Source organism: Muntiacus reevesi, chromosome X, assembly GCF_963930625.1.
Source record: "Muntiacus reevesi chromosome X, mMunRee1.1, whole genome shotgun sequence".
Classification (NCBI taxonomy): domain Eukaryota; kingdom Metazoa; phylum Chordata; class Mammalia; order Artiodactyla; family Cervidae; genus Muntiacus; species Muntiacus reevesi.
Genome location: NC_089271.1, coordinates 42020258 through 42034322, shown reverse-complemented (window position 1 = coordinate 42034322; position 14065 = coordinate 42020258). Strand labels below are relative to the sequence as shown.

Below are 14065 nucleotides of genomic sequence, written 5' to 3'. Positions count from 1 at the left end.
AAGTATTTCGCAAAGCAGCTGCCACCAACTTACATTCCCACCAGCAATGTATGAAGCTTCCAATATCTCCATATCCTTGCCAACACTTGTTATTGTCTGTCTCTCTGATTATAGTCACCCTGGTGGATGCAAAGTGGTATCTCATTGTGGTTCGGACTTACATTTCCTTAATGACTAATGACAGCCAAACCCAAATCTGTCTTGGTGAGTGGAAGGTCATATTGTTGAGCCCATGCATTGTCTCCACCCTTGATGCCATGGATGCCATTTTGTATGTGGGCTCACTGAGCAAGTGATAGAGGAAAGGGATAATACAATGGCTTTGTACTCTGTCAACTTGTTCAGGCCGAATTGGATTTCTGAGTTTTCTTTCCTATGTATTTCTGGTTAGGATAGGTCACAAGAAATATTCTTATGGGAAATCTAGAGAGTAAAAGTGAAGCATCCACTCCTTTTGGGGGTCACACATATTGCTGCTGATTTTCATGGCATGAGGACCTGCAACTCTTCCTCCCTTCTGGGATCCTCCTTCACTTTCTCCAACTCTTAGGCCAGGTGTATGTATTTAGCTCTATGATGAAGAATCCTGGCTTCTGCAAGACACCCATAGTGTTAAGATCAGAGGCAACAAAGACTAATCTGGACTCCAGCTCACACTTGTGGGTTCCAGCTTGTTCTTGCTTTCCCCCATCATACGTCTATCTTCCCTTCCTGACTGCCCACCCTTCAAACTCTAGCATCAGATGCAAAGACTTATTTCCCCACAGTTAGGTAAGGCCAAGTCCCTATAATAAATCCATTAGTCATTTTGCTTATCTCACTGAGGAACATGGATAAATTTTCTCAGCTTCTCTGTTCTTTTTTTTTTTTTTTTTTTTTTTTTAGCTTCTCTGCTCTTGGTGGGGGCAATTCTTTGGCATAGTCCACACAATTTCTCAGGGGGAACTGAGCCTCAGTTGCCCACAGCTGTAACAACTCATTAACCCTTTATTGGCATTTATTTCCTTCCCTTCTATAACTCAGCCTACACTTCAGGTTCTATCTATGGAGGCTGGTAAAGTGCTATATGAGATCTTTGGGATATTTTGAGTGATACGCACTCCAGTAGAAAGTGTACAGGGGAAATGTGTCTTATACCAAAGTCCACATAAGTTCATTATTAGTGTTTGGTGTGTCTAGTACTTGAGTGGGACAGCTGAGACATTAGAGGACAGGTAGACAGACCCTTTTGAGAATGTTTTCTTTGGGACCTCAAGTTTTTAGAGAAAGGTGCTCTTCACTGTTAACAGATTTGATCTAGAAAGATCAGTATCACTGTCTCTAGTCTGACTCCTGGGGCTTTGGTCCCTGTTGAGGAGTGCGTCTTAGCCAGAATTGACTATGGTCATGTAACATAGGTTATATGTAGCAATGTCTGGAGACAGTTTTAGTTGTCATAATTGGTTGGGGGTTGCTGCTTGATAGCCTACAATGCACAGAACAGCCCCATTACAACAAAGAGTTATCCAGTTCCAAAAGTCAGTAATGCCCTGGTTGAGAAACCCTGCTGTAGAGTAATACACATGTAAATGAATATCATAAACTTTTCCAGAATCCAACCCTTTCCATTTGCAGGACTTCTGGATTTATAGCAGAAGTTGTCTCAGAATAACTCAGGGTACAGATTACAGGGATCCTGCCATCAGGCCTATTAATCAAGGGTGTGTGGGCAGGCAATCTATATTTTGAACAAATCCCACAGGTCATTCTAATATTCACTAAAACTTAGGTCTTATCACATTATAGTGTTTGTGTAAAATTCTTCTTATTCATTTAGTCATGCATACATCTGTGCTAAGTTGCTTCAACTGTGACCAACCCTTTGCAACTCTATGGACTGTAGCCCGTCAGACTCCTCTGTCCATGGGATTCTCCAGGCAAGAATACTGGAGTGGGTTGCCATGCTGTCCTTCAGGGGATCTTCCTGACCCAGGAATCGAACCCAGGTCTCCTGCATTGCAGGTGTATTCTTTACCATCTGAGCCACCAGGGAAGTCCTATAATGCTCTTACACACTTAATAGTATAGTGTAAATATAACTCTTATATGTAATGAGAAACAAAGTTGTGTGGCTCACTTTATCGTGATATTTTTGCTTCATTGCAGTGGTTCTAGAACCGAACCTATAGTATCTCTGAGATATGCCTGTGTGTATGTGTGTGTCTCTAATTTGTTCAAACTCAGCTGGTACCTGGCAGTGGCAGAACCAGAGTTCATGTCTCCATGCTTTTGGTTCAGACTCCCCTGGCCCCCAGTTCTGTGTCTCAGTCTCCATGTCAGAAAGATTGGACCTGCAAAGCCACTAAACTGGACCCTCCACTGAGAACCTATTAGGATGTGCTTCCATGCCTAGAAGTTGTAGGCATGAGTGAATACTGATCTGAGAGGGACATGGTCCCAAAGATCTCACCTAGCTGCCTGGATCAGAAACCACTTTAGCTTCCTCTGAATGCACTAGAGCACTTTGTTCACTTGTTCAAAGCCCTTTGCCATTCCCTACAATGTATTAAACTGAGTTAAGTACATGTCTTACCTTCTGGACTAGTCTCAACACACATGAGAAGGATTATGCCTCATTTCCTACATTATAAAATTTCCTATATTATAGGAAATTTCCAATATTATAAATACCAAGGTTCTAAGAAATGCTTGTTAAATGAAGGAATAAGAGGAAGACGGAAAATCTTGCTTTTTATATCCCACCTCCTATTACATTTAGTTCCCCTAGTCCCCAGAAAGGATCCACTCTCTTTTTATGCAAATGACCCCCTCTTTTCCCAACTCAGACAAGAGCTTCAAATGAATGCCAATTTGGCACTGATTTTTCCTTATCAATTCACATGCATAGCTTTTTTAAAATAACCATAATCAATATTACCATTGGCAGTAATTACCAAATCTAGTAAATTACCATCAAAGTTACTAGAATTCAATATGTGTAAGGTGCTAAAGAGAGGAGAAAGATGAAAGACTCAATCTTAGGGAATCTCAATCTCTTAGGGAATCTCAATCTCTAAACACATTTACGTTAGCATTTCTCACTCTGATCTTTCTGTATGCTATATGAAAATGAGTTCCATGGCCATAAATCTGGAGAATGCTGACTTATAGTTAAACAGCCTAAAAAAAAAACTGCTAGACCTCATAATACTCCTAATTTGCTAATGGACATCTTGGCTCTCAAAGACAGGCTTAGAATATGGAGCACTTTCAAAATTTATCCAACCAACAAACTCCTTCTTTTGCAAAGCATTTTTGGAAATAAAATTGCTTGGAAAATATTCCCTTAGGCATGCTTTCTTCATATGCTGGCTGTCACTGGTAGGGGCCTGAGAGAACACAGGAAAACACAGGCTAGAAAGAAAACCCAAAATAAATAGAATATTTATTTTCCAAATGCTACAAATGGGAATAAATTCTTATGTATTCCTCTGCTGGACAAAAGGCACATAGTTCCACAACACTGAGTCAAACAGAAGTCAGATGAAGTTGTTAGGGGAACCACTAACTGAAACCTCCTGCCTTGGCCAGGCCTGACAGTAAGCACATTCAGGAGGCATCTTACAATAGGAGGTCCTGGTAAGGAATGAGAAACTAAGAAGCTACCAACAACTGGAAGAATTGGGAAAGGTCAAAAGGAAGGACGAGACTCCAGTCCATATGTCCTACCAACCTTCCAGAATCCTTCTCTCTGGAATCCACCTTGGCTGAGCAATGCGTGTGCCACCAGGAAGGACACTGAGTCAGAATGATTGGCCAGGGACAACCCAGAAACTAATCCCATCACCATAAAACCCAAGATTTCAAGCCATGTGGCAGAGAGGTTCTCCCGGATTCCCTGCCATTCTCTGCCTGGGTGCCCCTTCCCAATAGTCTCTCTCTTTGTGAGCATGTGTGTCCTCGGACAATTCATTTCCAAGTGTGAGACAGGAGCCCACTCTTGAGCCCTGGAAGGGGTCCTCCTTCCTGCAACAAAGTCACTTGTACATCTAGCTAAAAGTGCAGGGGCTCTGTGTTGAGTCTCAGGTCTGGGTCTCTGCTCCCCTGGGAACCAGGGCAGTACAGACAGAAAGTACAGCAGAGCAGGTTGAGAGGGTCAAGGGCAAAGCAGAACTTCTTGCCAGATAAGCTGTTAACTGAGAGCTTTCACTTTGTGTATCCCAGTGATCGCACAGAGGCAGCCCTGTCCCTGTATTGGATGGAGTTTCGTCTGTGATGGCTCCTGCACTCAGGCTGGTAGAGATGTGATGAGGGCTTGTAGTGGGAGGGAGGGTGGACCAGAAACCATCAGATTCCTAGCACAATCTCTCCAACATTTGGACATCAGAAAAGTATTTTTTTTTAAATCTACTAATTGGGGGAAAATCACAGATATTCAGGACTTCTCGGGTGGGTGCCCAAACAATTATGTGGATTAGTGAGTGACTGCACCCACGGCTAGGCCCCAGGGTCTCCTTTATCACCTGCTGCTGGTCAGGAAGTGTGAGCTGATGGTGATTTCCTACCATGTCTCTAAAGCCTGATGTGTTTTTTTTTCAGAGCCATTTATCTGCTGGATATGGCTGTGGAAACTAGGCCACTGGGTACTTTGGCAAACACACAAAATTAAATCTCAGCCTGAGGTTCACTGTGTATCATCTGAGTCTGACAAATTACATGAGAGCTATGGGAATGAAAGCAAATGTACTAATAGTTTGGTAATTGTTCTCTTTGTTTGAAAAATCTGACATAAGCAAAGTCTTTGAAATGAAGAGGACCCGGCTCAACAGCTTTTGCGAGCAAAGTATTCATTACATTTAACAATAATTAACACTCAAATTTTCTGTGATCCCACCTAGAATTTTCTTCTTCCAGTTGCACCAAATCCAATCACAAGGCAAAAAATACAATCAAATGCTATGAAAACAATACTGGACCATTCAAATATAAAGTATCAACATTATTTTCAATATTTGTTGTTTTTCAGTTCCAAGTTCTGTGTTTACTAAGAGTAATTATCAACTAGGCTTTCACATCTGCCTATCTGTCTGTTTGTCTCTCATTCACTTCTTGTAGGACCTGGAACCAAATACTTGCATTCCTATAACTGAACAGGATGCTATGGGGCCTTCCTGAGACAGGCCTTCCCCCATATCCTCTGCTTTAGCTCCTCTCTGAAGTACCTAGATAATAGTACTTGATGCACATTTCCTGAGTTGTTTTATAGATGCTAAAAACTTTCCCCTTTCTTAGAGTGGGAAATGGCAATCCGCTACAGTATTTTTGTCTGGAAAATTCCATGGACGGAGGAGTCTGGCTGGCTACAGTCCATGGGGTTGCAAAGAATCAGACACAACTTAGTGACACACCCTCTCCAATAATGGAAGATGTTAACTGCTTGAGCACCAGAAGCATGTAGCCCCAGGCCTTCTGTAGCCTAAGGACTAATAATGTTAACCCCTGTGACACCACCCTGCTACTTCACCATCAGCCAGAGAACTGTGCACAAACTGGTCACAGACCCGGTGACTCCCCCTTCCTCACCTGGCTTTTAAAAGTGCTTTGACAAAATCCTTCAGGGAGCTCAGGGGTTTTTAGGGCATAAGCCCACCTGGCTCATTGCAAGTCTTTGCAATAAAACCTTTCTCTGCTCCACACTCCAACCTTTCACTTTGTTTGGCCTCATTGTACATGGGGCACACGAACTGACATTAATGTTCTTACACCTTTCTCCTATCTCTAAAGTGAGGATAACTGTCACCTACTGAGATCCACTAGGTTTTCGAAAGGTATTTGTTCACTGAGTTTGATATACAAGTGAAAAGCCTTGGAGTCCACACCTGAGACAGAGGGCTGTTGATCCTGTTAAGTGGCAAGACAGGGCAATGACAGAAAAGACTTTCTGGCTGGGCCAGTGGGACAAGAGAACTTTCCCTTCTTCAGAAGGCTCAGAATGGACAAGATCAAAAAAAAAGTTAAAAAATTCAGCACCTTGGAGTTGCAAAGAGTCGGACATGACTGAGCAACTGAACTGAACTGAATGATTAAGCCTTTTGGTTGGGATGTTTGGATGTGTGCTCTGGGGTGGGAATAGGGGCTACTGAGGGAGGAAGTAGAAAGCAAGGTGTGGGGAGGCAGGGGGAGATCTCTAGCTGGAAACTGGAGTTGGGTAATCATGGAGACTAGAACAGTCTCTCTTGAGGAAGCTGCTTTTGTAATGTTTCATTCTATTCACAAGTTCTTTAGGCCATTAACCAAAATGCCAGAGTCCCACTTGAAGAGGTAATTGAAAAGTCCCACAGCCTCAGTGAGAGAAAAGCTTTGTGTGTGACCTATTGCCTTTTCTATGCTGCCAGTGAAGCCCAGTCCAAGGCGGGTGGGTGATTCTAGACTATTTCTCAATGAATGGCTAGAAAAATGATTTCTGTAGTGAATTAAGTAAAGTTGCTCAGTCGTGTCCGACTCTTTGTGACCCCGTAGACGGTAGCCTACCAGGCTCCTCCGTCCATGGGATTTTCCAAGCAAGAGTACTGGAGTGGGTTGCCATTTCCTTCTCCAGGGGATCTTCCTGACCCAGGGATCGAACCCAGGTCTCCAGCATTGCAGGCAGACGCTTTACCGTCCGAGCCACCAGGGAGAATGAATGAAAGGAATATAAAAAGTGAATGTACTTAATGTCGCTGAATTATACACCTAAGTAGGTTGAGATGGTGACTTTTAGATTATGTCTATTTTATCACAGCTTTTTTTTCAATTAATGAAAGGGAAAGATCTAATAATTAATCTGACTTTGCTGTATATTGAGAAAATGGTTAACGCTGACCTAACTTTCTAAACAGCACAAGGCTTTAAGGGTAATTTGTCATTAAGCTTTCCTATGATCCACAAGAAGTATATGAAGCCTTTTAAAATAGAGAAGAAAAAAAGAATGGAAATTACTAGCAACTATTTCTTATAAGCTATGTCTATATTTCTTTATACTGAATACTTGATAGAGCAGAGTGAAAATATGTAAATATTTTAGTCTCTTTGCTTCTAAAATCCTATGTATAATTGAATTTATAGAAAAACATCCCTTTTGTATTACTTCATTTCTATGATCAAAACAATTTCTTATCATAAACACAAGCCCATTACCATTTGCCTGCCTTTACCTAATTGTCTTTTTTCATCTTCTACTCTGACTTATACAAATTACTTTAAATTCTTTTTTTCCTTTGTAAACCAGGCAGAGTACAATGGCATAAAACAAAATACTCTTATTGATCATACTTTGACTAATAAGTTTACATAAGTCACTTATAAAAAAGAATATATAGCCAACAATTCTAAGCCATGCCCCCAGGCCTCTAGCTTTAGTATTTTAACACAATAACAAAATCCATCTTCTTCAGCCTGCTGAGCCTAACTGGGGCGGCCTGGGGCTTTCTCAGGAGTCAAGTCCTCACCGAAGGCCAGAGGGGGACCGGATCTATGGCTAAGGGTATAAGAGATGAGGCCACCCTGGTGAATGGTGCCACATATGACTCCTAGGCATACCCATTCCACACCAACCCCTGGAATCCATAGGAGCCCTTACTGCCAAAGTGGCATCTGAGGACTCCAAAGCCTGTTGGGGTAAGATGATTTCTGTCATATCTCGGAGCAGTTAATTAAAGGGGTTCACAAGTTAACTCTGCCCACAGAATAAGGAATGGTGTGATGTAACTCACAGAACCTGAGTTCAATACCTGGAAAGCCCCACTCTGGCTCCTAAATTCTCTGAGCCTCAGTGTTCTCATGTGTAAGATGGGGTAAATAATGCTACTACCTCATAGGATCACTGGGAAGCTCAAATGAGGCAATACAGATACATGTATATTACAGATAGAAGGCAACATCAATGCGTGGAATCAGGAGGGATGAATTCAGGTGATTAAAGGAAAGGAGGCAGACAGAACAATCGACATTCCTACAAGAGCCTAACACTTTTGGCTCCTTGGGTTTCCTACTGAGAGGGGTGGAAAGTGAAAGCATAACTTTCTTTGAAGACAAAAGAAAAGACTTCTGTGAGTTGGTATGGAAAGGTGTTAAAAGCAGCTTAAAAATATATGTCCCCGATCCAAAAGAAACACCTTATTAGAAGCAAAGGGTCAAGTCACAGTTATATCTGGCAAGCATTAAGACAAACTAACAAAAAAAACACATCCTCTGCTGTCAACACAGCCTACTGGCAAAAACAAAATTCACCTCTTAGCAGCAACAAAGAAAATTACTTAGCATTCCAGAACACACACGTTCTGAAAAGCCTTTGATTTCAGTCGTTGGCATAGAAACATGGAGTAAATGTGTGGGAAGAACAGAACCAATACTCAGAAAAATTGCTTGCTGAACTGTTACTATCAGGAAAGCCTAGACTGTTTCAAACAAATCTTTATCACATCATTCTCTAAAAACAAATGTGTGGTCTATCTAGTCTGTATTTTTATTTAGGGAGGATTAAAAAAGCAGGCAGAAAGTGAGAATGCGTAAAAATATCAATGTCTCCTTTAAAGCAGTCCCTGCAAAAAGCCTTGCTCCATCTCTGGCAGTGTTTACCCTCGTGATACCCTACCTGCATTATTATGGTCTGAAGAAACCCACAGAAAGCAAAAGAAAAGAAAACAAAGTATTTCTTCCTCCTTTTCCAAGATGCGGCAATGCAAAACTTAACCCAAAAGTCTCCATAACTCAATGAAAGTAATTCATAAAACAACTGCAATGATGGTGCATCTTCTTTACTAATACAAGTAATCAATCAATCAGTCCAAGAGACATTCAAGTCCACCTGCTTCCTGTACACCTTCCAAAAGAAAAGATCCACAGAGTGCATTTTAAACTAAAGTATCTAGCTGACACCACCTCAAACCCACCTTTTAGGTTAAAGACGTGATTAATTTCTGTTAATTTCACAAATCAGATACAGTCTCCCAAATAAAGCCATATCAAATTCACAACATATATAAAACCTGTTTACTGTAGGAATCAGACAGGAAACTACGATATGAGACTCGGATTTACTAAACCAGAGTTAGAATAGCAACTCTATTCGCAAGATCCATGAAGAATACAGGCATAAATGTTACTTAATATTACTTATTTACTGTTTGTTATTTACTTTTTTTCCTCCCTTGAAATGGCAAGCTCTATGTGAGCAGGAACCTGAATCATGTATACATCAGTCTATATCCAGCCTAGAACAATATCTGGTACACAGCTGATTGTCCAGTGACTACTTACTGAAACAATGGATGAATTTAGCACAACCATAAGAACCTTCTAAAAATGAAGTAGATAGGGACTTCCCTGTCAGTCCAATGGTTAAGACTTCATGCTTCCACTGCAGGGGGCCTGAGTTTGATCCCCAGTTGGGATCACAACAAACCGGAAAATTCTTACAGAGATGGGAATACCAGACCACCTGACCTGCCTCTTGAGAAACCTGTATGCAGGTCAGGAAGCAACAGTTAGAACTGGACATGGAACAACAGACTGGTTCCAAATCAGAAAAGGAGTACATCAAGGCTGTATATTGTCACCCTGCTTATTAAACTTATATGCAGAGTACATCATTTCTATGATGGGCTTGATGGAGCACAAGCTGGAATCAAGATTGCCAGGAGAAATATCAATAACCTCAGATACATAGATGACACCACCCTTATGGCAGAAAGTGAAGAAGAACTGAAATTTCTTGATGAAAGTGAAACAGGAGAATGAAAAAGTTGGCTTAAGGCTCAACATTCAGAAAACTAAGATCATGGCACTTGGTCCCATCACTTCATGGCAAATAGATGGGAAAACAACTGAAACAGTGACAGACTATTTTTCTGGGTTCCAAAATCACTGCAGATGGTGAGTGCAGCTATAAAATTAAGACACTTCCTCCTTGGAAGAAAAGTTATGACCAACCTAGAGAGCATATTAAAAAAAAAGACATTACTTTGCCAACAAAGGTCCATCGAGTCAAAGCTATGGTTTTTCCAGTAGTCATGTATGGATGTGACAGTTGGATTATAAAGAAAGCTGAGTGCTGAAGAATTGATGCTTTTGAACTGTGGTGTTGGAGGAGACTCTTGAGAGTCCCTTGGACTACAAGGAGATCCAACCAGTCCATCCTGAAGGAGATCAGTCCTGAATATTCACTGGAAGGACTGATGTAGAAGCTGAAACGCCAATACTTTGGCCACCTGATGCAAAGAGCTGACTCATTTGAAAAGACCCTGATGCTGGGAAAAATTGAAGGCTGGAGGAGAAGGGGACGACAGAAGATGAGCTGGTTGGGTGGCATCACCGACTCAATGGACATGAGCTTGAGTAAACTCCAGGAGTTGGTGATGGCATACTGCAGTCCATGGGGTCACAGAGTCAGACATGACTGAGAGACTGAACTGAACTGAACTGAACTGGGGAACTAAGATCCCACTAAAGCAGATAAACTTAGTTCTCTAGGGGAAGGGACAGGATGGAAAACACCACCCAGCATCTATCCCCAGTGCTTCAGAGGCTCAGGCTTGGGACCACACAATCAAAATTTGCCCCATAAACACAATCTAGCTAAGGTCAAGAATAGCTCTCTGGTGAATAGTGAAAATCATCCTAAAGTAGGTGGAAACTGAATGTACTACAGTCTGCTGACAGAAAAAACAATGGAGGAATTCTTGAAGGCTGCAGACTAGGAAAATTTAAGAGCAATCTGGATCATAAAGAATATGGCTTGGTTTAACTAGATAGCTGCAATCATCCAGTTATTTGCCCACTTCATTTCAGTGTTATTTACTGAAAAGAATATACTGTATTAGATTACAGAAGCTGAGCTTGTAAGGAGAGCTAATGTAGAGTGTCACATAAACAATTTGCATTATTAGCCCAATGCACGATCATGCTGGCAGGAAAAATCCTTTCTTCTCCCTAGAATCAAACATAACACTGAGAGTTGAGATATTCTTAAATAGTGGAATTATTTTTTGCTATACAATTAACTGGGCTTCCCTGGTGGCTCAGATGGTAAAGAATCTGCCTGCAATGCGGGAGGCCTGGGTTCGATCCCTGGATCGGGAAGGTCTCCTGGAGGAGAGCATGGCAACCCACTCCAGTATTCTTGCCTGGAGAATCCTTATAGACAGAGAAGTCTGGCGGGCTATAGTCCGTGGGGTTGCAAAGAGTTGGACATGACTGAGCGACTAAGCACATACAGTTGATTATCAATCTTACCAGGAATAGTTAAATATCTTCCTGCACTTTCCCTAATCTGGCCTCCTCACTTTCTAGTTTCCTGGTCATTTTAAAAACATCCACTACCCTGAGTATTTCTCATTGCAGAAATGATGTGATTTATCAGAAACACTAGCAGAAAGGCATTCATTCAGGTAAAATAAATTAACCTCTAACTGGTGCACTAGTTTTTGGTTTTTTTTTTTTACCTTAATTTTGTAGTCTACCTTGGGTAAAAATAGGTACTCCTTGGCAGGTTAAAGTATGTGAGAGGATGGTTTAATGGTAAGTGTTTATTTATTTATTGGCCGTGCCACGTGGCTTGTAGGATCTTTGTTCCTCAACCAGGGATCTAACCCAGGCCATGGCAGTGAAAGTCCTGAGTCCTAACCACTGGACTGCCAGGGAATTTCCTAACAGCATGTCTATTCTCCACCTTTCCATTAGATGAGATTGTCTTAAATTAAAAGAACAATCTTTAGCATCTTAAGAATATAAGTAAATCCTAAAATTCATAAAGAGCACGTATGTTCAGGGGGTAGGTAGACCATTACTAGTTTTATACTTTTGTCAAGTCATTTGACCTCACTGAACCTCAGTGTTTTCCTCTGTAAAGCGGAGTATAAATTTGCTCAGGTTCCAAGATAATCGCCAGACTCATTTCAGTCCTAGTTGGACTAGACAGTAAATTTAGATGACTGTTTAACTAGCAGTTGAGTAGCATAAAGGATTTGGTTTCTCTCCCTACATTAAATATGATAATACAGGTCAAAGTGCTCAATACATGTTATTTAAAAGTTGCTATTACTCTTACCTTTGTTATTGTCCAGGTAAACATCACGCCGTGCAGAGAAGACAAAGTGGGGAAGCAAAGGAGTTTTTCCTTTTAGATCATGGCCTATTGAAGCCAGTGTTCATAAATTTACTTTGTCTAACTTTTTTTTTATACTTTTTCCATTTCTCCCTTGACCTCTGAACCCAGTTTTTCTAAAGGCTGCTGGTTTCTTTTCTCATGTGTCTGCCAAACTCCCCCATGCATCGCAAACCAACCCAAAGCAGCTAATCAGAGTTTCCCAAGATTCCTGACCTCACCAACTGGGCATTGGTGTCCATACATACATTCAAGGATCCTCAAATCCCTGCTCTGAAAGGCCCTGAAGATGGCACACCCACATGATTGCTGGGAGTTGGGTGATGCGTCTGTTGAGAAGTGATACAGTTAGTGGTGTGGGAATCCTGGCATTAGAAGGAGTAAATGACCCCTGCTCTGGTGACACTAGTTCCAGGAAGTAGGCTGCAGTATCAGACCAAAAACTTGATTTCTCCAGGCCCTTTTTCAGACTCCATCTGCTCCATGTTTGGCTTCAGAAAGAAAGAATAACACGGGCAACAGCTGCTGTTCCTTGAGGGGATAGCAGCACTTTGAGTTCAAACAATCTCTTGTTTAAACAGTAGGAAATTACACAACTGAGCTAGACTTCCCAAGAGTCATGGCTAGGTGTAGAGAAAACGATCAAAGTGTGCAAAGAAATGTCAGGTAAGGATGAGGATGAACGACCCATTTCGAGTCTTAAGTGGCCTCAAACAGTTGTGTTCCTTGGGGTCTTAGAATTGCCTCATAGGTGCCTCAGGAGCTGCCTGGGCTGTGTGTGTGTGTGTGTGTGTGTGTGTGTGTGTCTATTTCAGGTGCCTCCCTCAGCCCCAGAGGGATGGGAAGAAAGGAAGCTGAGAGCCTTCCACCCCTATTCCAGCTGGACTAGAGGTGGGGTGTGGCCTTCTAGGGCCGCCGTGGGTGAGGTGGAAGAGGACCAAGCTGAAGAATGCCCACTTTCAGAGACTGCAGGAGTCTACAAGGACTTTTTTAAAAAGAAGGAAAGCCAGGCGGAAAACTACTTTAAAGCTGAGAACCTACTTTCATGATTGCTTTGACAAAAAAACCTGAAAACAAAACCCAATGTTTTCCCAAATAAAATGCTTCCCCATTGAGTAAAACACTTGAGTAAAACATCAGGCTTACCTTGACATAATGAACAAGACGCTCATTTACATTCACTTTGTAAGTTTCTAAACCCAGTTCCTTAGATAACCGTAAGATCCTATTCTGGGTTGGGCCTACATAAGCACCGCCAACATCTACGTAGTCAACATGTTCATTCTGTAGAAAGAGAAAAAGTGGCCAGAAGACTTTGGTTAGAACTTTAAAAAAAAAACATATATATATATGCTGCTAAGTCTCATAAAAACAAGAAGAACCTGTTTATTTATTTTTTTAATTTTATTTTATTAGTTGGAGGCCAATTACTTCACAACATTTCAGTGCGTTTTGTCATACATTAACACGAATCATGTGCCTTACATCTCTCTTACAAAGGGCCACTGAAAACAGTAATCCTTTCACCTCAAGAACTGATCCCCAATCCCATATGACATCACAAAGCAATCCCATTTGTTTAGTTATTGGTGAGGCCAATTTGCCAAGAACACGCACAAATAAAGAACACTAGAGTACATCCTGCCCATCTAGGTCTTTTTCAAAGCATTTAGGTCATCTGTGCTTTTCTTTGGGGTTGTTGCTGGGAGGGCCACTGAGAGATTTATGAGGCGTAACTTTCTGATTTCCAGCAGATGAACTCTTCAGTCAGCCCAAACTGGTGGCCTCCTGACCCTATTTTATTTATTTATTTTTTGGTTAAAGCAACATGAAATTTGCCTTCCCCAGTTGTTTTTGTTTTTAATATTTATTTGGCCGAGCTCGCTTGTTGTGGCCCATGGACTTAGTTGCCTTGCACCATGTGGGATCTTAGTTCCCAGACCA

General features: G+C 41.5%; 1 protein-coding gene across 1 annotated transcript in view; it reads right to left on the bottom strand.

Annotated features, from left to right (window-relative positions):
• The window catches only part of MAOA (monoamine oxidase A), a 78891-nt gene that overhangs the window by 39808 nt on the left and 25018 nt on the right, over positions 1-14065 (bottom strand). The window contains exon 3 of the mRNA XM_065915060.1: positions 13268-13405. Within this exon, the coding sequence (XP_065771132.1) occupies positions 13268-13405 (138 nt within the window). The remainder of the gene's footprint in view (positions 1-13267; positions 13406-14065) is intronic.